At 39.0% G+C, this 25,557-nt stretch overlaps 1 protein-coding gene and 2 long non-coding RNA genes across 3 annotated transcripts in view; all 3 read left to right on the top strand.

Moving 5' to 3' along the window:
- LOC120528694 overlaps positions 1–3,888 on the top strand; it is a 40,031-nt gene extending 36,143 nt beyond the window's left edge. The window contains exons 6-7 of the mRNA XM_039752850.1: positions 2,675–3,472; positions 3,778–3,888. Coding sequence (XP_039608784.1) covers positions 2,675–3,472; positions 3,778–3,888 — 909 coding nt within the window. The remainder of the gene's footprint in view (positions 1–2,674; positions 3,473–3,777) is intronic.
- A 5,015-nt stretch (positions 3,889–8,903) lies between these two features.
- On the top strand, positions 8,904–11,604 carry LOC120527300. Its single transcript, XR_005633313.1, has 3 exons — positions 8,904–9,065; positions 11,173–11,330; positions 11,557–11,604. It is a non-coding gene; the product is annotated as an uncharacterized LOC120527300 (long non-coding RNA).
- A 19-nt stretch (positions 11,605–11,623) lies between these two features.
- On the top strand, positions 11,624–22,960 carry LOC120527299. Its single transcript, XR_005633312.1, has 6 exons — positions 11,624–11,707; positions 15,476–15,533; positions 15,660–15,794; positions 19,913–19,978; positions 22,661–22,747; positions 22,937–22,960. It is a non-coding gene; the product is annotated as an uncharacterized LOC120527299 (long non-coding RNA).
- Positions 22,961–25,557: the final 2,597 nt, after the last annotated feature.

Raw genomic sequence — 25,557 nt, 5'->3', positions numbered from 1 at the left:
TGAGGTCCCAACATCCTCTGTGGGGACCTGTGCTCACAGCTCATCACTCTGCAGCTTGATTGGCATTTACCAGATAATACCACAAAAGGCAGATCCACCATTGGCACCCTGATCTCTTCACAAATGACAGCAGGTTCACTCTTAGCACTTGTGACAGACTCTGGAAATGCCGTGATGAACGATAGGCTGCCGGCAACATCATCCAGCATGACCGGTTTGGCGGTGGGTCAGTGATGGTCTGGGGAAGCATATCTTTGGAGGGTCGTATGGTGCTAGGCAATGGCACTTTGACTGCTCTTAGGTACTGGGATGAAATCCTCAGAGCTATCATCAGACCTTATGCTGGTTCAGCACTCTCTGGGTTCCTCCTGGTGCAGGACAATGCCTGGCCTCATGTGGCCAGTGTAGGTAGTTCCTGGATGATGAAGGCATTGATGCCATTGACTAGCCTGCACATTCCCCAGACCTGAATCTGACTGAGAAACTTTTGGGATGTTATGTATTGGTTCACCCAACGCCGCCAAGTTACCCCACTGATTGTCCAGGAGTTGGACAGTTGGAGGAGATCCCCCAGGACACCATCTGCCGTCTCATCAGGAACACGCCCAGATGTTGTCGGGAGTGCATACAGGCCCATGAGGGTCATACACACCACTGAGTCACATTAGGAGTTGCTGTGATGAAATTCACACAAGATGGATCAGCCTGTGGTTTTAGTTTTTGACCTTGATTTTCAGTGTGATGTTGAATCCAGTCCTTAATTGGTAACCAATGTTGTACAACAGCAATTGGATGGTGATTTTGGTTTCCATTGACTGTTGTTATGTCATTTTGTTCTTAATGAATTACGCAGTATTTGCTCAGTAAAGATTTTCCACTTGAATATTTCCAATGTGTGATGTAAGTGTTCCCTTAATTTTTTTGAACAGTAAACAAAGTCCCCATAGCATGAGCTTACAGGCATATACACTCTGGTTAGTTTACCTAAGCATAAACTTAAACATTCTAAGAGATAATAACACTTCTTCCTTGCGTTTGCTTTACATATGCATATCCTTCCCATAGTTCTTGCTTCAACACTCTGTTCAAACACATCACTGTCCCCACTAATTTGTGTAACTGATATTTTAAACCTTAAACTACCACAACCGGCTATATTCGGAGCTGATAAGTCAGTGGCGTACATTCATTGAGCAGCCAGCTCATGATCACTGCCGCCCCCTAGCAAATCAGCATCACTGTCCCTGGGATTCAGCTGCTGCACTAGACTAGCCTGCAGTCAGTCATCAGCGTTGGTCTCTATGTGCTTGCGTGCAGCAAGTTCAAGCGTAGTTTTCTCTGTGATTTACTGAATTTCATCAATGGTGTCAGTTGCACCTTGTACATATAATAATAGATTTTTGCAGTAGTTTTTAATAGTTTTTACAGTTCTTTTGCAGTGTGTAAAATGATCGGTGTTGCAGTACTTATGATGCTCTTTGTATGAAAAAAATGTTTTCCATTAAAATTTCAGTCTTTCTTGGTGAATTGCGACATTTCCTTAAAAAGTGCAGCAAAAAGTATTTGCCGTCTGGATGTGCATTAACCCCCCAAGTATGTGGCAGTTTAAGGGTTAAAAGAGGAACAGCTCTATGGACTCCCTTTTTTAAAGTGGTCTCGAACTTGGTTCACTGTGTCTTCTAAAATTTTTACTTCTAAACCATAGTACTCACATCTTTTCTGTTCCATGTAGGGAGTCAGTTCTGCAGCTGCCCCACTCCCCCCGACAGAATGATGCTGTTACCTGCCTGTCAGGTCCTTTTTACTAAACTCCTAGTTAAACACATATAATTAAAAGTAATGCTAGTTTTTAGTATAGTAATACTCTTGATCACACTGTTTATTCACTTAAACACAAATCTTATTTAAATAATCCGAAGATAAAACTCAAGTTAAATATTGCATATTTAATTAACTGAATTATCCTCATTACAACTAATAAACTAAAATCCCATATCCTGAAAACAAGTGAATTAAGTGCTGACTTAATTTGGTGACTCTAAATTGGCCCCTTGTGAGTCTGTGTGTGTTAGTGGCATACAGTATGTGGGAACTAAACTAACTAAATGCCAAAATATGTTAAACGTTATTTTTACAGATTTTTCATTGGACTGGCAGATGACCCTTTTGGGTGGGCACTGCTCAACCTATGCCCAGCTATTTGTGTGTGTATCTGCAATGTACTGATGCCCTCCCCAGTGGAAGTGAATGAGTGTCAGAAAATGGATGAACTAAGAATTACACATACGTAGATCACTGATCTCTGCCTCTAAATGTCGCTGCAATTCTAACCACATATAGTTACCATTTACTTATGGTATGATAATATACATACTTACTGTAAGGATTTAATGTAAACTCAAAACAAAGAATAACAAGGTCAATTTGCAAAAAATCTTTGAACTTATATTAGAAGTTGAAGCAGAATCCTTGAGTAAAAGTATCTGGATGGGATATTCAAACAACTTAGCTATTAGCTAAACAAACAAGCTTGATGGACTGAATGGTATTCTTTTATTTGTCAATTTTCTTATGTTGTTATGTTCCTATTAGAAGTTACAAGTTCACAATTACCCAGTCTCCATATTTGAAATATCAATTGTGAGTATTAAACAGAGTGTTTCTTTTTCAACAGCTTCAGCAAGTCAACATCTTGAGCCTCATGCAAGTGGTTGGGCTGTCATTTCTCATGGCCAATGTACAGCAAAATGTTCCACAGACAGCAGCCAGGCTGGTTCATAATAATCAAATTGTAAATTTTCAAGTGGGAAGATCAACTGCTTCTGGCGAAAGTGAACAAAGAGAGGAGACTCTGGGAAACCAAGAGCAAGTAATCCAGAGAAAAGAGCCAAGCAACCAGAAGGATAAAAAAACATGTGACCAGAACAGTAAAAAGGATGAGTTTTGTAGTAGTCAAGAGCAGGTCATCCAGAGCAATAGGCTAAGTGACAAGAAGGACATGAAAGGTATTGATCATGACAAGAGCAGAGCTGAAATACCAGGTTATCAAGATCAACTTATCCAGAAGAAATGGCAATGCAAGAATAAAGACAAGAAAGTTTGTTATCAAAAAAATGAAAGAGATGAGTTAACTGGTAACAGTGAGCAGGTCACCAAGGGCAAATGGGTTGGTGATCAGAAAGACAAGAAATCCAAGAAAAATAAAAGAGATGAGCTGTCTGGTAACCATGAGCAAGCCATTAAGAGCAGAAGACTAGGAAATGAGAAAGACAAGCAAACCAATGGATCAAACAATAAAAGTCTTGTGACTCTTGGTAACAATGAGCCTGTCACCCTGAGCAAATATCTATGTCACAAGAAAAATGAGAAAAACAGGAAAAGGAACAAAGATAAGACTCCTGAGGAGATACAGCAAGTCATAAAGAGCAACACAGAGAAGCAGAAATCCAGTGCCAAAGAAAGTGATTCACAGGTGACCAGTGTGTATGATACTATTAGTACAATTCTAAGATTTACTGTTAGACAAGTAGGAACTGCACTGTACACTGTGCATAATGACCTTATAAATCTCTTAACCAGCGGTCATGTCATCCTCCACCACATTAACTTCCTGTGCAGTTTAGAAAGTCTACATCGAAAATTGTTAGTGTTAATTTAACTTGTACCCCTTCAAGTATATACTGATGGGAAAAGAAACACTCATTGTTCGACTGAAATTTTAATCTTCATTGATGAAATAATAAAAACTAAATACCATCAACTTTCCTTATCCACTAGGGCAGCAGTTCTCAACCTGTGGGTCGTGACTCCGCCAGGGGTCGAACGACGATTTGCCAGGGGTCGCCTAAGAGCATTGGAAATATGGGTTTTGTCTATTCTAATGTGTAAAACTTGTTATTGTACAAATATTTTCCATTGGTAGTTACTAGTTTTTTACTATAATTGTCATTCTAGGATAGATGTTGCAGACAATTGAATCAGAATAATTTCAAACGTTTTAATTGTCATAACTTTATTATTTTTAACTGTTTACATTACTGTACATCGAATGGAATGACGTTACGTAACGTTACACCGTTGTGGGCATTTAAGCACTTGTTCCATTTCCAACAACATATCTTTGCAAAACTTGTTGCAGAATAAAGATCTTCATTGTGCTCTTGCAAACACTGCCCCGAGAATTTCTGATTTGGTGAGAAAGAAGCAGCCTCAACCTTTGCACTGACGTTAGCTTTTTACGCGTACTGTCGCAACAATTTTGTAGCAATGTAGTTTACTGTTGTTATATTAAGACTGTTACCCATGCTACGCCATGCTTTTCACATTTTCACATAAGTATACAACATGAATACGGTGAATACAGTTCAATACAAAATGAAGAAAAACAAATAAACGTAAGTCATAAAGACAAAATTTCATTTATTTGTGATTAGAAATAAATATTTCACAATATATAATTACATATTGTTTTTGTTATTAATCACTACACTTTATGTTCAATTTGTAACAATGAATATACAACCTGCATATTAGATAATTACATTACGATTCATAACAGTAGCAAAATTACAGTTATGAAGTAGCAATGAAAATAATTTTACGGTTGGGGTCGCCACAGCATGGGAAATTGTATTAAAGGGTCACCGCACTAGAAAGGTTGAGAACCGCTGCAACTAGGGGGTTATGTTCCTGAAAAACTCCAGGAACACAAAAACTGCAGGAATTGAATAATTGATCCTGTGGGAAAAATGGGGTTAGGATTCAGTAGGACTCTTGCACGAGTTGAGACCTAGTGGGTGAAGACAGAGTCAGGTGGATGTACTGGCCCTCCACTTTCACTTTTCTCACCGAGGCTTGGTGATCTTCTTTCCACAAATTCACCTCCGGAAAATACACCTCTGGTTGTGGATTTTACTTCCTCCATAATCAAGTTTAATTGTCTGCTATGCGCTCTACCAGAGGTTGCGAGTGGCTTGTGCAGGGCAGATCTGAGGTCCTCACTAAAGCATTCAATCAGCTGTAGTGATGGGCAGTGTGTATAAAGGACCCACACATACTGGAGTATCCTCATTCATGGGGAACGATTGCAAGTCCAGGTCCCCATTATGACAGGGGTACAACGGCTTACCACACCTTGACAAATGATGTTCCATTCAGTGTAGCACATGTGCAACCTTGGGCACCTAAGGGCATCACAAACCTTTTATTGCTCAATCACATATTTTGCTACTGCACGATAGGCCTCTCTGATTTTTTTTTTCTTCTGCACATGTCTGTGAATAGGCTGTAGGTGTCGCAAAACGGGTCACACTTTTGTAACAGTGGATAAGTGAATCCCCAGGAATAGAATCCATGGATAGCAAAGGTTTACTGTTAGAATAACAGCAAAACAAAACTAACTGTGAATGTTAAAATCACATAATTTGTAGCTTACAACCACTTGACACCTCTGGTGTACACAGCCAATCAGCCTATGAATGTGAAGTTGTGGGATGTTCTCCTGTTCCTGCAGAAGGGCCTGATGCTGTTGCTGGCCATTGTGAGACAGAGGGTTCCACCTCCACATGTTGTGATTTGGTGCATCTCAAAGTGTACAATATAGTAAAGTTCAGGAAAATAGGACAGCCAAGGCAGCTCCTACACACTGGCACTAGTCGGGACAGTTGAGACCACAGAAGCTGTTCACTGTCTTCTTAGCTCAGGTCATGCATGTGATGTGAGCAGAGGTCCTCTAAAAGGTCGCCTTGCTCTATGGCCCATAGCACAGACCCTTTCCATCATTATCATGTCACTTTCAAAAATGATCTCCCAGGTGAACCAGTGTGATATGGTCACTCAACGACATCCAGATCTTGAATGGTCATCTGTCCATGCTGGTCTGCTGAAACCTGCATTCAGCCAGGATGTAGTTGAGCAGCTCAATCCCAACTGTCTAGCAATACTGGCACATGACATGCCTGCCTGTAGTATGCTAACGGTCCTCTCCATTTTTTCTAGTGATATTCCAGGCATTATGGCCTTGGTCATACTGCGACTTAATATTTAAATTAAAGCCCTTTTTTACAGATAACCCGATCAGCTAATATTCCACCTGGATCTTGTTTGGTAAAAGTACACCCAATCAGCTATTGTGTGTTTGGCGAGTGGTAATACCTCAGTACTGATCAGAGGATCTTAAAGCAACACTCCACTCAAAAATGATATTTTTATATGTTACATACCCCATGTAGTTTGTACTGATGGCCAAAAAATCTGCGCACATTATCAATAGGAAACTCGAGCCACCATGGGATTCTTATCTTTAATTTGAAAACTCACTTCCATGTGACATTTTTATTTTTTATATTTATAAGCTTAGCAGACACTTTTATTCAAAATGCCTTACAAAAGGATGTCAGCCCCATAGAGGAATGAAGGATCAGTGCTCTAGGGGTGCAGGTTCGTCCTCACTGATTATGTGTAGAGGAGTGGGGATGATCATGGTGGAGTCTTCTCCAGGGATCTGAGGAATGTCAGAGTGAGTGAGAAGGATGATGGGATGACAGCCGACCCCGGGTGGTCTAGCTGGCACCGTCTGAAGCAGCCAAGATGCGGGTCAGGTGGCTGTGGACCGTGGCTGCTGAAGTGAGCAATGGGTAAGGTGGTGAGACAAAGAAGGAGTTGTGCTGGGCCCGTCGTGGTGCTAGGAATTTTAAATTTTACCTCGCTGTTTTAATGGATTATTTATTTATTATGGACGGGGCACTGTACTTTTTGAACACCCTTCATTTAATTTCTTTTAATAGAAGCACTAGAGAACTTTTTTACACCTTCCCCTTGCCTTGTGTGGTGCCTCATTTGCTCAGCTCATCTCTTGGAAACGTTATTGGCAGTGGCGGGTTCAAAAGACTCCCAGAGGGAACCAGAAGTGTGGAGCTGACCCACACCGTCACAAAGAGATCACCATATTCAAGTGAGCATTAGTCTGGGGGACACGTGTTACTGGACAAAGTTACAAACTTGATCATCATAAATGAAAATTATTCACCAAACAACAGATTCTTTAAATGCTTCTTAAATACATCGAGGGAGTCAGAATTTCGAATGCAAGTGTGCAACTCTTTCCACTAGTTAGGAGCTACACATTAAAAGAGACTTTGTAGGCAAGCATCAAGAATTTGAACTACAGGGAGCAAATGTAGTGATCTGAAAAGAGGAGTGATATGTACCCACCTCGGCTGGTTGAACACATGACATGCCACTGTATTTTAAATCATCTGCAGTAGCTTGGTGATACATGCCACTACTCCAGCCAGCAGAGAGCTGCAGTAGTCCAGATGTGTCAGGACCAAAACTTGGAGCAGACATTGTGAGCCATACTTCATCAGGTGGGGTCTGATCTTGTGGATGTTTCATAGAGTGAATCTGCAAGACCGAGAGATATTAGCAACATGGTCAGTGAAGGACAGCTGGTCATCTATCCCCACTTCAGGGTTGCATTTCCTGTTCAATATGTGCACTGAATTTCTAGCTATCTATTTAATAATATTTTAGCCAAAAATACTTGTCTTTTACATGTTGTAAATTTACAACTGGATTACAAGGTTGTTGTACCGTGTTAGCCATTATGGATGTAGAGAAAAGCCAAGCAAAATGACACCTTTTATTGGCTAACTAAAAAGATTACAATATGCAAGCTTTCGAGGCAATCAATGCAAGCTTTCGAGGCAACTCAGGCTCCTTTTTCAGGCAAGATGATTACATCTTGCCTGAAGAAGGGGCCTGAGTTGCCTCGAAAGCTTGCATATTGTAATCTTTTTAGTTAGCCAATAAAAGGTGTCATTTTGCTTGGCTTTTCTCTACAACTGGATTACAGAAATGTTATTATGTTGATTTTCTGTTTTCAGTGGACATTTTTTCACATTGTTTGCCATCGTACAGCATTGGTCACCATTGTCTTGTATTATATGATACACTTTTTTATCTCCATTCTGCATAAAAAATATAAGATTAAAAATTATTCTTAGCCATTACTTTAAACAACATGGGGTAAATGACACATGAAAAAATATATACGGGTTTAGTATTCCTTTAAACAAACTGACAACTTTTTGTGAGAGCACAAAAGCTTTAACTATAGTTTTCTCAATCTTACAAATGTTGCATTTCTTTTTCCATCAATATATATGGAACTATTTTTATATATTCAGTGTGGACAGCTTAAGTGAGAATAGCTATGCTTCATTTGTTTTAAGACCTCCTCTGGTAATGAGAAGTTAGTATGAATTACACTAAAATTAAACAATCAGAAAGTTTATTTCTGCTCACTGACCTGAAGAACACATCTCAAAGTCATTATTATTTTAATAACAGTCTTTTATTTTCAGATTCAGGAAATGCTGGAAATGATCCCAACTCATGAAACTCTACAAAGTTTACTTCAGATGAACTCAACCTCCTCTAGTCAAAGTGAAGAGGGTCTTCAGATACCATCCCACACCAGTCAACACACACCTTCACTCATTCCCCCGGATAAAGTGCTGACTAAACAAAGTGCCATTCAATTACTCAAACTTCAGCCTGCTGGTCAGCTTCGTCCTCCTGCATGGTGTCGAGTAGCATGGGTGCAATCTCAACCAGACCTTAATGTTACCAAACAACCGTATGAACACCAGACTGCCCCCAAGCACATAAATATCAGATATTGTGACTCTAAAGCTTTAAAGAAAGGTAAAGAGAAGACAGCCAGGTGGACATCCAGTGGGCCTGGCAAACAATTTCATCTGAATCAGGTAGCAGGCTGTGATCAGCAGCAGATCTCTGACAGACATCAAGGTCAACAGAGAGGCTGTAGCTACCCTCCTTTCCCTCTGCTTCAGCACCATCTTCAGGATCTCTCTTCTCAAGCGAGGCCACTGCTACACCTTTATCCTACTCAGCATTTACTTTCAAGGAGCTCGGTGTTTCAAGCAATTAAGACAACTTCTCAAAGTAAATGGGAAATACCCCAAGCTGCTGGGGTCCGTGCAGATATCTGTCATGCTAATATACTGCCTTTGAGGTCAAGCATGCCTCATCTTAAAGAGGTAATACTTTGTCTTCTGTATTTTTTATTTGGCAAATCGAAGAGTTGTGAGTACCAGCAAACCCCCTAAGTTATAAATGACCTGATTTAACCTGATATCCCATATGCCACTTGAGTTTGATGTACAGCGTAATGGTGATCAGGGCAGCAGGGACATATTGTGGTTGACACTAGTGTCTCACAGTTCTGGTCTAAGACCAGGTCTTAATCATAGTGGATGGGCCTTTTGGTAGTTTGGTTCCCATGATGTTTTTTGAGGACATCCATGAGCTTATTTACTCAAGTAAATTTATTTTTATGTATACTGTATAATATTATTTCAGCAATGCTGTTTTATGTTTTGCTTTTCGTACGGGCACCGCCATTTTGAATCTCTCTGTTTTGCTGCAGCAATAGCTGCTGTGCCGGTTGCCATGTGTGTGTTCACCTTGCAATGAACTAGCACCCTGTCCAGGGACTGTTGCTGCCATATATCTGATAGTTGCTGGGATAGATTCCAGCTTTTCTGTGACCTTACTCTGGATTGAAAATGGATGGATGGATAACTCCTAGTAATACCCGTCAGCTAGCTTAGCTGATAATGGAGTTAAGGAAAACAAAAACTCCAGTCAGCAACATCCATGGAGAAAATAAACCTCTGTGGGTCCATGGTCAATTGGAAAAGAGAGGGTCAAAGATAAAGTGAGACACAGTGCAAGTCCAGGAGACCTTCACCTGAGCATTCGACAGTAGAGTTTGTGCTGGACCTTCTGATCTGACATCACAATCTTTACATGTTTTGATTCAAGATGCACCCAGTATCTCAGCCTGATTTCCAATGGGCAGAAATACAGCGTGAATGTAGAGCAGTGGCACCAAGTGCCATAGTATGGCACTGAGAAGAGAGAGAGCAAAGGAAGGATAGTAATTATTCTAATGCTTATACCTTGATACAAAAGAGTAACAAACAGATACAATATGCACAGCTTCATTTAGGGCATGCTAGGATAAAGTAGTACGTTTTCAGCCTGAATTTAAAAGTTGACACCAGCATCTTGAAATCTTAATGCAAACTCTGATTTAATAAATATGATAAGTTCAGGTATGTAAGAAGTGCATTGGCCATTTAAGAATTTGCGTAAGAAGGGGGATTTGGAAATTAGGCCAAGCCAATGTAAAGATGTACTAACAGGAGTTATGTGGTTGTACTTTCTAGTTCTTATAATGACTCTTGTAGCAGCATTTTGAATTAACTGAAAGCTGCGTAAAGAATGACTTGAATAATGCTGCACAGATTCATGTAGCAGTCAGGTTCTAAATGGAGACACCATTACTAGACCCATCTCTTAATGTTATAACTGGGTGTCTCAAAGCACAAACAAACACAGGGCAATCCAAGCAAACAAAGTCCCAAATCACAAATCTAGAGAATGATCAAAAACCAGACCAAAGGCGTGTCAAAAATCCACAAATTCAACACAAGAACTCGACTAAACCTCCCTCCAGGAACCATGGGAGATCTTCTGGCTTTATAAGGTGGTGGCCAGTTCCTGCCAGTGGTTTGGCAAGTGGCCCTGTCTCTTGCACATAATACATGAAAGTAATTAAAATAAAATAATGATCTAAAAGTGAACAAAAAATATATATAAAACAAGGATATGAAACCCCTTACAGGGGAGGAAACCTGATTAGAAAACCAAAATTGCAAGAATTCCATCCATCCATTAATCCTTTCACCCTTTTTCTGAACCAGCTAAATCTAAATAAAGCTTGCAGACCTTGAATACTGGCAGCATGCCTATGCGCTGTGCCAGTGTTGGGGAGGGTGCCAGTCTAAAGCAGGGTCATACTTACATTAAGAAAATTCAAATTCCCAAAAATTCTAGATATTTCTTGATACATACTTTAATGTGACAAATGTAATGTAGAGGTACTGCTGCAGCAAGGTGTTTCTCCCCAATGACACACTCGGCCCTCATAATATGGAGTTCAGCATTTTTCAATGCAGTAAACTTCAAACCAGCTTCCATAAACTTGCATACTGCGCCTGAAGCATAGAACTTGAAAGCCACAACCTGAAAGTGGAGGCAGTCCTACACTGCTAATATGCAGCTTCCTTTTATTTAAAGGTCTGCCCGCCTGTGCCAACTACCAGCCTTATCCCAATATCAAAATTGACTGCATTTGAGCAAAGAAATGAGGCAGAGAGACTCCAAGGACACCAAACTAGACGGCGGCAGCTTCTTGAAAGGGATGATTTGCCAAATCACCAACAAATCTCAAAGAGGTACAGTAATAAGAGGAACATCAAGAAAATAGTTGCACACTCCTGTTACTGGTAGACTATTTAACAATTGTGAAGTGTTGTAGGTAACAAACAGAAATGCTTTCACTTGTTAGGTCAATGTGAAACTGGGCCACCAGCATAATTCTGACTATTAAGGTGTTTGTTCAATTAGATTTTTTAATTATATCAATTCTAAGTCAACAGTCTTAAACTACCCTGTCTGCAGAGAAAGATGTAAAAAGAAGCAACATGAACAGTCACAGAAGAAAGAAACGGGGCCTCATCTGTTCACTGTGGAAGACTCAGCTACTAAAACAGAAGAGAAGGCTGTAGGAGGGAGCCTTCATCCTCCTGCACAACACATCACTCTAACTGAGGTACTGGTCCTCCCTGCCTATACGCTGTGCCATTTCTGTGCTTAGAAGGCAATTAGCTGTGCTATTTTCAGTTCATATATAAACTAGCAGTTGATGCTGGATTTGCATTCTGATAAACATTAAACTTTGAACAGGCAAATGACATCAAATATGTTTAGCCTTGAGGTTCCTATTGAGAATTTAGAATAAAAGATCAATGTGCTTTATTATTAGCTTTAGTGCTATTAGCTATTAAAAGCTTATGCTTGATGCAGCTTAAACGGTCACCATTTATTTTAGCATAAGGGCCACTGGCCTGCCAGTCTTTTTACTCATCAAGGATGTTGTGCTCTCTGAGGGAACTGAGCAAGCAAACTTTTGTTTTGGGAACACAGGCTTCTGACTGACAGAAGAGTAAACAAGCTTCCACAAGCATTCATGGCCTTTAATCTTAAGAACACTGAGCAAGCTCTTACACTAGCGCATAAACATATAAACAATTTAAATTTATGTATTGCGTCATCAGTACCTTAGGTGATCAAGTTGAAGCAAAATGCATTGTGTTAGCTAGTGTGAGCTATATAGCAGTTTTGGCGAGCGGCTGGGGATGGTAACCAGCTGGGATGCCCAGAAGGAACAGTAGAGGAATTACGCCTCCTCCGGACCTGGTTGGTATGGGGACCACAGGAACAGAGCATAAAAGCTCAACCCTATAGGGGCCTGTGGTCACTGCCAGGTGGCGCCCGGATGCCTGTGAAGCCCTGGATGTCAGCACTTTCGCCACACCCGGAAGTGCTGGGGAAAGGAATACCAGGGACACCTGGAGTGCTTCCGTCGGAAGTTCATCGGGAGGCACCTGGAGCACGTCCGGGTGAAGATAAAATGGGCCGCCTCACTCCATTTGATAGCTGGAGTCAGGTGGAAAAGGACGAAGCCTGGAGGAGAGGAGTAGAGGCGGTGAAGAGTAAAGGCATTTTGAGAGGCCAGGACTTGAAGAGTGATTAGTACGGGAGTACTGGGTTGTGTGTGGTTAGACATTGTAAATTATAGTAGAAATGTTTAATAAATACGTGTGTGGCAGCAAAACATCGGTGTCTGCCTGTCTGTGTCCGGGCCAGTCTCCACATAGTTTAACAGTTGATTATTGAAGGCTAGGGTCTATCTCTCTTTTAAAAGGATGCCTGCTCATCCCCAGCAGCTCAGTCCCTCTGCTGGCAAGTGCCCAATGGCACAGTGGCTTGAGTTTGCAAACTTTCACATTAGCACACATACATATATTTTAAATAGTGTTTAATTGTATATGTTATTGCATCTTTTTGAATCGTTGCAATAATAAATCAAGTAACAGCAAAATGTATTAAATAGTTAGCTTTAAGCTATATGAGAATTAATTGTTAAAGGCTTGTATTTTTCCTTTCATCAAAGCAATGAGGAAGCACCGTGCTTGTCCAGTCAAGGCCATCTGCAGTTCGGCCCTTATTAGTGAAGCTGCTCGCTGACTCTTACCAGCACAGTTGGCTATTATTTTAGCCTTAAGAGATGTTGGTGCAAAAATCAATTGTTAGTTGAGCAGTCCAGTTATTACATGTGGATCATCCTGATTCCAACTTAATTGTGAGAATTAATTATGTGAGAATGCAGAAGGAGGTAATTGGTGATGCTCACCTCGAGGTGGCAAATACATTCTTCAGGTCAAAGTGGTTGTTATGAGAAGGTGGACTGGGAAGGAAAATTGTAATGAGAGGGTCTACTGAGGAAGAGATTTTTATGAGAAGTCCACATGGCAATGTAATTGTTGTGGGAATGTTCACAGGACCAGGGGCCTCATGTATAAACAGTGCGTACGCACAAAAATGTTGCGTACGAACATTTACACTTTCAAATCGCGATGTATAAAACCTAAACTTGGCGTAAAAGCACGCACATTTTCACAGAAGCTCCAACCCTGGCATACACAAGTTCTCCGCTCGGTTTTGCAAACTGGCGGCACCCAGCATCAAAGCAGTGCTTTTGTTCTAGTGTGGTTTTCCTTTCTTTTTTAGATCCACATCCCTGACATGGCTTTATAAATACACTGAAATTAACCCGCATATTGTTTATTAGTTTAATGCATCTGATTGTAATTAACCTGTAACAATATAATGGTCCACAGAATAGTCAAACTATTCTAAATACCATAGCTGCTTTAGCGTTGTTACTCTCACTGCACCCTCTTCTTCATCTTTCAGCTACTCCCGCCACAGCGCATCATCTTTTTCCATATTACTCTCACTGCACCACTCAGAGTATTTATATCACTGTATCTGAACAGCAGCTGACTGGAAAGAGAATTATCGGTATACAGCATCAAGCGCTCACTGCCTCAGCCATGCTGTCTATTGAACTGCTTTCATATGGCAAACGCTTCAAAGCCTTTCCTGTACGGACCTCACAGTTCAGAAACAGTTTCATCCCAAGAACTATAAACACACTCAATCAGTCCATCAAGTGCTCCTTGTAGAACAGTTTGTACTTATTAGTACAATTACCTCACTGTAAACTTGTGATACAGTTATAATATTGCACAACCTGCGCCACTTTATAAAGTGTGTATTTACATATGATGACGATATCATTTTTAAGATGAAATGCAGCAAAATATGTTTATTATACAGATGACACTTTAACTTAATTTAAATAATCTATATTGTTAATAATTGCTACTTTAGTTACGATGGGATTTGAGAAACTAGTAAATTAAATGATTTTAAGATGAAGTTTATGATGTTCTACTTTAATGACAAAATAACTACGTGATTAAAGTGGAAATTTCGAGATTAAAGTTGACATTTCGTGCTTTTTTCCCACTGTGTGCCTATTTTTTTTTCTCTGTACCCTAATAAGCTTTCATATGACACTCAGACGGTGGGCTACGACTCACCTTTTCACGGCGACTTTGATATCTGACAACTTCTTTTTTATTTCGGGCACTGTGCGACTTTGTGAACTTGAGCTTTCGAGTTTCTTTGACACTCTATGTCACTCGATCAACTTCCTTTTGTTGTTTATACCACTGTTTACACCAACAAATAGTACGTTTTTCTTTGCCTCCACTTGGTATTTGCTGAAATTCCTCTAATTCCCCCCCATGCTTTTGCCATTGTCTTTTCACAGAAGGCTGAGCTTAAGGGCTATTTATGTTGATTTGCATAGTCAAAGAGGCGTAATTCTGGGAGGAGATGGGGCGGGACAGCAGGCGCATGCACATGCGTTACTTTTCATGCTGACCAGGATTTATGTAGCGAAAGACCGTGGAAGTTGGGATCCTCACATGTTTATGCATCTGGATTTTTTTGTGTGTACGTACATTTCCGCTTTTGTCCACACACCATGTTATAGTGTGAATTCTTCGCACAGTGTTATGCATGAGGCCTCAGGTGATTGTTTTAAGAAAAGGTATTGAGTATGGTCATTATCATGAGAAACCTTGTAAAATAGATGATAGGAAAAGGTGTGAAGCAGGGATATTTTAAGATAAGAATTCTAATAAATCTAAGGCTCGCTCAAAGCAAGGGGCTCATTTCATTGAACTGAGACGGGCTTTATGTGCTCTGCAATGGTTTTCTGTGCTGTGCAATAAAGTCCATTCTGACTGCCTATCTGAAGACACTGCTTGTTTTTTCCGAAGAAGTTTTCTCCACAACAGGCCATCTTCAGTTTCTGCATGTAAAAAAGAAAGATTTAACAGATTGTACTAATGGTACAACTGCACTCTATATTTTGTGTGATTTTAATTCATTTGTATTTTAGAACTCAGACTGTAAGCCATCAAAAGCTGACCTGGGAGATGGGTTTATTATTCCACCAGGTGAGTAAGGAAAGACACACAGGGTCAGAGGCAAAGTATTTACAAGTGTATCTGGCAGACATAGGGAGAAAAGTGGCCATTGGCCATAACCATTGATCTTATTGTAACAGCTTTATTTATTTTTAGGGTCCTTTGACTCTCTGTTGCATGATCGAAGCATACTTACAGGATGTTTTCCTACCTCAGCTGAATTGCACTGCTTTGCTTCAATAAGCAAAAGACCAGCAGATACAAGCCATGCTGCCACAAACACTGACCCAGGTGCTGTAGTCTTTTTTTTCTTTCAGAACACACACATGGAATTGAATTGAATTTGGGAAGATACATGAGAAAAATATCCTATGTGATATGGTTGTGCTGCCAGAGAGGCTGACAAGATGTTTTATGGCAGACCCTGATAATGAACTTAAAACAGCAAAAAAGGGTGAACAGCGGGAAATCATGAGCACGAGATGCGAGGCAAAAATCAAAGTCAAAAGTGCGTTTGCAAAAAAGTCACAACCACAAATATAACAAGGAAAAGATTTTAGTATGGACATTAAATCTTCTTCTTCTCCGGTATTTGTTCCAATTTCTGTATAGGGTCGCTATTTTTTTTTTTTTTTTATTGGACTTCTTTGATAGAGGTTTTGGCTTGTCATTTACAGCCGGATGCCTTTCCTGATACCAATCCACCCCATTTATCTGTTACATGAGAGTTTTAAATCTGCAGTTTGGATAAGAAAGTGCTCTTTTTTAACAACTTTTTTACTTGTCATGTCAATTACTCCCTGGTCACGACCTCAAAAAACATGCCTATGGCAATGGGATAGTGAACAAACATGGCAATAATTGTTAAAATATAAAAGAGTGTCAAAAAGATCCCAAAAATTATGCAACCGGAAAAATAAACCTTAGAATGAGTTCAGTGACTCCCAAAACAAATGATAGATCATTCAAAACAATTAAAATGAATGCACAACAAAATATGAATAAACACCTCACCATAACAATGGCTCTATGAGTGTGTACATACAGTATTTTATCATGGAAAGGCATCTGGGGACATCTCTTACTAAAACATAATCTCCTTGTTGGTATAATAAAGCAAAACACGCAGGCAGGAAAGCAAGCTTTAATAAATTTTGATCTTTTAACATTATTTACATAGATAGTGCCCAAAAGCAAAATGAAATGTGGCAATAAACACCAATACTGCCTGCTTCTGGCAGATGTACAGACTTGCCAGGCTGCTCCATTCTTTCATTGCTTAAAGTGTCAGCAGCAAGTCAGAGGATTCTTGGCATGACTTTTACCTCTTCCTTTCTCCTCTCTGATCAGCTTTTTACTGATCTTGTAAAGCTAATTTAGTTATGATGCGGTCATCCTGTCTGCAAGACTACTGAGCCATTTTTAAAATTGCATTTCTTGTCTCAGAAAAGTGTTGTCAGAGCTCATATGCGTCTGCTATTAGAGACAGGAGGCCAAAGCATGACATGCTTGTGTAACTAAGAACAGGGCTTATAAGACGCACTCTTGTGCCATCATCCAAAGCTCATGAAATTAAAATCATATTTCTAAAATCAGCTGCCAACAGCACAGCATGCTTGCATAACTTAGATGTGCATTGTTGCAACTATAATCGACAAGAATATGTATAGCCAAGCAATAGCTTAGGCTCACAAAGCAGAGCAAAGAACTTATTACATTTTCTACCTAAACTAATTATCAGCTCATTCTTTAGCAAACAATGAAGCATTAGTGGACAAAGTACATTGTCAGGAGCCAAGTAACATGACAAGACACTTTTAACCTAACGAGATATTTCAGTATTAATACAAATAAAACATTTAAAAGCAAATTTAAATATCTTGTAAAGGCCCACTTTTTAAACATTACAAGAAAGTTCTGTTACTTTCTCCTGTAGTTCAGTCATGTGGTTTCTTTTTTTGAAGATAACACGTACAGTGACAAAATATAGTTCCACCCAGAAACAAATTTTTTTAAATGTTATTGATTTTCTGCAGTTTTCATGAGTGCAGGAGATGAGATTTCAGTGCGGAAAAGTTTGCATTTTACTACATTATATAAATAAAATAAGAAATCAGGAGAATCAAAATTCCAAAAGATACAAAATTAAAATTTTATAAAAAATGCACTAAATGCAGAGAATAGGAAATACAAACAAAAATACTGAGTAGGAAACCAAAGTTCAAAATGCACAAATCCCACATCAAAACCAGAAAACTGAATTAAATGCCAAAATCCCAAAAGACCAAAATGAAAACAATCAAAGACTAAAAGGAGAACAGAGGAGAAGCAGAAAAGGCAGCTCAACAGCAAAAGCATAGTGTAGATGATGTCTCGGCAAACAACTGAGGCAATAATCATACCCTAGTGAGGAAAGGGACTGACACTAAATTACAAAACAATGCAGAAAATGTCACCAAAGAACAAAAAAGGGAGCGTGAGAAAATTACAAATTTGCAAAAAAAAAAAAAAAAATAGTGAACAGCACAAATGTAATCTTCACATTCCACTTCAGCTGAATTTCTCCCGAGGCCTCCTGTCCGCCAGGAAGTGATGTCTTCAGTACCAGAACTAAAAGTGACGTTTTTCGGGGCCGGAACTGGAATGAGGCATAATTTCCCATTTTTGATCTGCAGAGATAACAGAGAAAGGATTAGCGCACCTTGCCACCCCCTGGCCTGGCGTGGAATTACTTTCAGTTGGTCCTTTTAGCTGCCTCCTAATCACGTGTGTGACATTTTAAACTGTCAAACTGATGAAATCACAAGACATGTACTCATAGTGATTATTGGGTAACAAACCTATAGCGACAGTAACCAAAATGGTCCCCAAAATGGCAGCACCCATAAAAAAATAATTGTGCTTCAGTAATAAGTTAAATATTTTTCTTCTTCTTTTGGCTGCTCCCATTAGGGCAACAGTTCCTAAACTTTTTTCGGCCGCAGACCCCTTTACCAAAAACTTTTAAAACCATCGACCCCCTAGTCATTTACTTCACTTACTGAAATTAATAAATTTGTACAGTACTCGATATTAAATATTTCACTAAATATCAAACTTTTCATTTTAATCACTTGTAATTAATGATTGAAAAAGATAAAAGGACTACAGAATATGGCATTATCTTGTGCAACATTTAATATCAAAACCTGCACTAACGAAAATTAAAGCAAAAGAATACGAGCAGAGTTTTTTTACATTTTTAACATTTATGAAATAAATATGTAAATTCAAAATAAGTACAAATAGTCCAAGCTGTACTGTCTGCATTTCTTTTTTGGTTCAGTCATATTATCATCTGAAGAAATAAAAACTTTTATTAACAAACAATTTCAACAGCCCCTGTGATAAAAAAAAAAAATAAAGTATGTACTTACTTGAAACAGAAGATTTTTGTTCAAACTTGAATAAACTGTGTCCTCGGATTTTCTTTTTCGTAGTACTGCTCCTCAATAAATAATTATATTCAAAGTTCAAATCACAAACAAGTACATGTCACATCAAACTAACCTATTTATAGTGTTTTATAAAAGCATGACTGTACAAGACTGATAGATTCTGCTAACATCGAATATCCGTCGCCTCGTCCCACTGCAAGCAAGTGCAGACATGCAACGGTTTTTCATGTCCACACTTGCTTTGATACGCTCGATAAGACAATGCACAGATATGTTTGTGCTACATGTATTTTCATCATTCTTACGTTTGACTCTTTTAATGACACATTTTACCTTTTTGTTCGCAAGTTTGGTATATAATGTGTTTTTATCAAAAAATTGTTTTTTTAAATTATTTTACTTCTTAATTAGGTACCCATTGGAATCATAGATATTTTAAAGTAACAAAGAAATAGCAGAAGGGGTTCTATTTTTGCTGTCGTCGACCCCAAAACACTTTTTATTGAAACTATCGACCCCTAGAAAGTTCAAATCGACCCCAGGGGGTATAACCTGCATGTCCTCTCTCACCACATTCATAAACCTCTTCTTAGGCCTTCCTCTTTTTCTCTTGCTTGGCATCTCTGTCTTCTCCCAATATACTCAGCATTTTTCCTCTGCACATGTCCAAACCAACGCAATCTCGCCTTCCAATCATTTTTAAGTAACAAAATTCAACTCTACACATAACCAAATCCCCAAAAGGAGGAACTTAAACCAAAAACGATGCAGGAGAAGATGATAAAAAAATAAAAACAAATTCATACCATAACACCACTACTCGTTATGCCCCTGACCACTTCTGGCCAGTTAGCCAACCCATCTTAATAAATAAATAAACGAAGGAAAAATAATTGTATGTAAAAATATTGGTATCTGAAATCCCATGTTTTTCTCTAACTGCAAAGTGATTTGATTTCATTTTGCATTTAGTTCCATCTTTTGCTGCTATTGGAACAAACACAGAAATTGTGGCCTTGACGATTCACCAGCCAATTTGTAAGTGATGTTTTTTTTTTTTGGTCTTCTACTGTACAACTCTGTTATTTTTTGCAGTATTATTCAGGCAAATGATTACTTTGGCATAAAATGCTTTCCTGTAAATTATACTGCTACAGTACCATAAGTTTGAGTCCAGTTTAAAAGAATCTGGTGTAAATCAAACTGTCCTTTAGTAATTTTCAAATGTTCTTGACGAGCCATCAACGTTACTACAGTGATGACTTAATTTAACAGCACATTTTTACTGAGCGTGCACTTCATCTCGTTGATGGCCTCTTTTTCTCCACGGCACAGTGTGAAAGGCGAGAAATGGGCGCAAGCCCTTCATAGGAACTACTGACACACACACTCATGAACAATGCCATTCCTGGAACCTGGAAAGGCCATTTCAAATTATCTTTATGGCTTTGCATACATGCTAGAGAGAAGACTACGCTAAGTCTGGGAGAGTGTGCAAAACCTCCACATGGACAACGACTAGACACACAATTCTAATTCATGACGCTAGATCTGTAAAACAGCACCGGAAACAATTGTTCTGCCTTTCTGGCCTACGTAAGACCTACTACAGCTCAGCATTTCAGTTGCAGTGAAATGACTCGACTGAAATGTGTTTGGAACTGCAGTTGGCTTCAATAATGGGTGATCAGGAACACATTTTCCTTTCCTCTTCACCTGTAAGCAGTCATCCATGGAGAAATGAGTGCCGCAGACTCGTAGGGCCACTTTCAGTAGGTCTTCCATTCGAGTGTTCACACCCAACCTAAGTGCTACAAGCCTTAACTTTATAATAATAATAATAATAATAATAATACATTTTATTTGAAAGCGCCTTTCAGAACACTCAAGGACACTGTACACAGTAAAAATAATAATAAAAGTAAGAAAATAAAAAGCAGGCAAAAGAGCAGGTAGTTTACAAGATCATAAAACATAAAACATAAAACAGTTCCAAGATAGGAAAATGGAGAAAGTTATGTGGGATAAGCTATTTTGAATAGGTGAGTTTTTAGTCTAGACTTAAAAAGAGAGAAGGTATCATGATTACCACAAGAAATTGTTGGAAACTGTAAGTGCTTCATTTTTGTAGGCTTATGTTCACATTATGGATATGCATATTTTCAAACCATTTTCTCACCCATGGTGGCAGCTGTGAGCAGACAAGCAAACAGAGAAAGTATTCTTACCTGAAGAAAAGTAGTTCGAAGAATTAGTGATAAAATAATTATTTCTAGTTTCCTTTGACTATCACAGGGGTGCCTCATAAAAGTGGAAAGCATGATTTCTTAAATTCAAAGTGGATGTATTTGTTAATTTTAAGGCTGTTTCATTCACCTATAAACCCTGGTACCTTCAGTCTGCTCTGTCGCACACTCTGCCCTTTTTTGGATTTTATGTTCACAAGACATGCCATGAATAAGGTAGCTTTTATTAAATAATACAATGCAGTGTAATCCATCCATCTATTATCCAACCCGCTATATCCTAACTACAGGGTCACGAGCGTCTGCTGGAGCCAATCCCAGCCAACACAGGGTGCAAGGCAGGAAACAAACCACGGGCAGGGTATCAGCCCACCGCAGTGCAGTGTAATAATTTCCAATTTAATTTTTATGTGTACAAAGGACTGTGAAACTCATATGTGCTCCCCTTTTCACCACACTTCCACTCAGCAAAGGCTTTGTACAAAAAAATAACAAAAGACTGTCTAAAAAACACCCACGACATCCACTGCAAGCAGACAAATAAGCAAAAAACGTATCCTTATTTTAGAAAAATAGTACCAAGGAATTTGTGATTAAATAAATATTTTTAGTTCCTTGTTGTTATCTGAAAGAGGCCTCATAAACGTGGGAGGCGTGTTTCCTTAAATCGAAACCTTTGAAAGTAGATGTGTTTGGTAAGTTTTAAGGCTGTTTCATTAACCTGCGGAGTTGTGTATCCTTTAGCCTCATTGTAAGCTGCAAGAATAATCAAGATATTTTTAAAATTTATAAAAACTGCTCCATTTTAGAAAACAAATTTATTTTTGGCAAATTAATATGTACCATTATTGTGAGGAAATAACTTCAACTTGTGAAATACCAAAGTTAAGAGCATCGTGGTAGTAAGTGAGTTTTATTTACCGCTCGACATGACATTTGGCGTAGATGTCCAGTGGGATCTTTTCCTCAAACACTGTTGCGCAGTGATTAAACTGGGTTGTGTAGACGATTAATGTGGTTGCTTATTGCAGATAAGTTAAAATATAGCAAGCCTGCTTTCCTTATATTCTCACAAGTCTCTACATTTACATCCATAGTCTAACCATGTGGTGTGGTTAAAGGATAAATTCAGCTTCAGGTTACAAGTTCACATATTGGTGGCAATCGAAAACCACTTAGGAGTTTAAATAAATGCTAAATGCAGCTTCACCAAATGAAAGGTGATGTTAGGGCCAGATGACAGCGTGCCACAATTATGATAAAAACAGCTTTAAGACTGCTGACCTTATCATTGAAATGTGTGTTTCTCTTTGACTAACGGACTAATATCCTTTGAAGGAAAGATCCTGTTATGAAATCACTCCCCTTATTATAACTTAAGCTCCTTGGTGGCTCTAAGTGTAACATCTTTACTGTTCTTAATAAATTGTGAACAGTTTCTGCCTCTAATTATTTAATTCTAATTTCTCTGAAGCTGCAATATCATATAAAGATGCTGAAACTGAAACAGAGCCATCCACAAAATTTGGAAAAAGACCCAAGGCTTCAGCGGAGGAAACAGGTATGACTTTGAATATCTGAATTTGATAAGTCCTTTTAATATGACACGATTTGTTGTAAGTTTTATTTTGGGAAAGGGAATGGAAGTAATGAGACATTGAGTGTCATGGTTATACTTATTTTTTATTTGATTTCACTTGCATTTTAATAATGCACAGTTAATTCTACAAATATTTTCTTTCTGTTTCAGCATCGCCTGCCATGCTGCCACCCGATGTTTTTCTACATCTAAGATTTCCAGCAGTGTCTGAACAGGAATTGGCGTCTGCAAAATTCATTGATCCTGCAATCGATATGGTGGGTGTTTATTACAGTATCTTAAAATAAAGCCCTTGGCAATGTTGACTGTGATATTAACAAGTACATACAAATGCAATTTTAAGCCCAAGTAGCAGATCTCATTGTGCATACCTGTCCTTCCACTCCTCTCCTCATATCCATGAAGCAGCATTTAAAAATGTTGTCCTTTACTGAAAGTTTAGACTAGTAAATTGATCAGTTTGAGATTTTGATTTTGCTGTAGAGACACTTTGTCATGGGTCTCAGTTGCTTGAAGGAATGATATGTAACTAGGTAATCCTTGTTTAGTGATTTTATATAATTCTCATATTTGTTTGTCTCTTTGGGTCTCAGCCGTGCCCAGGTTTCAGTTTTGGTTGAAGACATTCAGGAGGCAGAGGATGGCGTCTGTTCCTCGTTAGACACACAGCCACTGACGCTCTCTGTTTCTGTGTATTTTTAGCTGAACGGCTCATCCAGCAGTCAGACATGCAGGTTACTGAAGAGCATCTTTTTACTGACAGCAATGCACAGTCAGAGTGACTGCACAAAGGCAGGAGTTGAAATTATGATCTTAACAACTATAGAATATCCTTAAGCAACTTAAGGTCATTTAACTGGTTACATTTTTTGAAAATATAAATTAATATTGTGTCAGGTAGAGACACTTGTAAAGCAAGTCCAAACCCAGAATAACACCAAGTATGCTAAGGGAAAAATGAAAAGTCTGATTTATTAAAGATAGCAAAATACCCGCGCTTCGCAATGGAGAAGTAGTGTGTTAAAGAAGTTATGAAAAAGTAAAGGAAACATTTTAAAAATAATGTAACGTGATTGTCAATATAATTCTTTTGTCACTGTTATGAGTGTTGCTGCCATCAAGGATTTGATTATCATTATTTCTTTCAATCAGGTTCGTATTTGGAGGATGTGTTATGTTCAAGTTACATTCCGTGTTTGTCACCCGTTGTAAAGATAACAGGTTTCATTCATCGAAGTGTTCACTACCCAAATCGGTACTCGTGAATCTAAGATGTTTAGCATGCATTCCCGGTATTAAGTTGTGGATTTGCCTGCGAATATTTAGTGGCAGCATGTCTATGAACTTAATTTAAACTTAAGCTTTACACCTTACTTTCCAATTGATATGTCTACAAAGGCTTGTTCAGATTCAGAGGGTTGTTCCTTTCTTACTGCATCAATAAACAGCTCATCTTCATCTGTATCTAAGACATCACACACTGCATGCACGGGTTTACCTTTCCCAGTCCTGCAAACTTTAGCAAAGTGGTTCAATTTACTACATTTTTTACACTGTCTTCCTTTAGCTAGACATTGACTTATTCCACCATGTGCTTTGTTTCCGCAGTAGCTGCACTTATGAATATGCTTGTATGTGTCACTCGCTTCATATTCTTTTGCTGCCTTCTCAATTGTGAAATGCGTTTTTTGTTCAGCGCTCTTTGGAGCTTTTGCTTGTTGTCTGCGTACTGCGTTCACAGTCAGTTCACGTGAGCCGCTCGGAGTACATGCATCGAAGGTTCTCAGCTGTGCTTGTGCTATCTCGTACGATCTTGCGATGTCAATGGCTTTATTTAATGTTAACTCAGACCTGGCACTTAGAAGTTTCTCTCGCACTTTTGCTGAGTTTGTGCCAAACACTATTCTATCCCTGACCATCTCATCTTCGTTTGCATAAGCACAGTCCTTCACCAGCAATTTTAACTCTGTTACAGCAATTTTAACTCTGTTACAAAGTGATCAAAAGTCTCGTTTATACCCTGCGTCTTCTAATTAAACTTCTATCTCACGAATATCGTATTCATCCTAGGCATGACAAACGCCAGCGGCAGTGTTTCTATGAACTTAATTTAAATTTAAGGTTTACACCGTGCTTTGTTTCCGCAGTAGCTGCACTTATGAATATGCTTGTATGCGTTACTCGCTTCAATATTCTTTTGCTGCCTTCTCAATTGTGTAATGCTGACGGACGGCCTTATATGGACAGGTACTCAATTACGAGGGAGGCGTGACAATGAGGGACACAACTCCGCCTCACACGGCGACCGAGCTGCAGGCTATGGCCGTATATATGTACGTAAGTAAGTTCCAGTTATGATCGTTACACGTAGAATTTCGAAATGAAAATTGACTAACTTTTGTAAGTAAGCTGTAAGGAATAAGCCTGCCAAATATCAGCCTTCTACCTACACGGGAAGTTGGAGAATTAGTGATGAGTCAGTGAGTCAGTCAGTGAGTCAGTCAGTCAGTGAGGGCTTTGCCTTTTATTAGTATAGACACATGGGTAGATAACACTGAAGGAGCAACAGAAAACATACAATAATAATAAAATAAGGACATCTAAGCCTCAGTGGGCCTAACTAATACAATGAATCGTCCTTGGGCCACAACCCCTTTTTTCTAAGTGAGCCACAATTCCCTCTGTTTCTCCCACTCACTCCACTCCCCACTCCAAGCTTATTTAAGGGGCTTTAACGCATCCTTCCAGAACTACTTTTAAGTTCATGTCCT

This window comes from Polypterus senegalus, chromosome 4, assembly GCF_016835505.1.
Source record: "Polypterus senegalus isolate Bchr_013 chromosome 4, ASM1683550v1, whole genome shotgun sequence".
In the NCBI taxonomy this organism is placed as follows: Eukaryota; Metazoa; Chordata; class Cladistia; order Polypteriformes; family Polypteridae; genus Polypterus; species Polypterus senegalus.
Note: the sequence above shows the minus strand (reverse complement) of the source record. Positions and strands in the feature narration are given on the sequence as shown.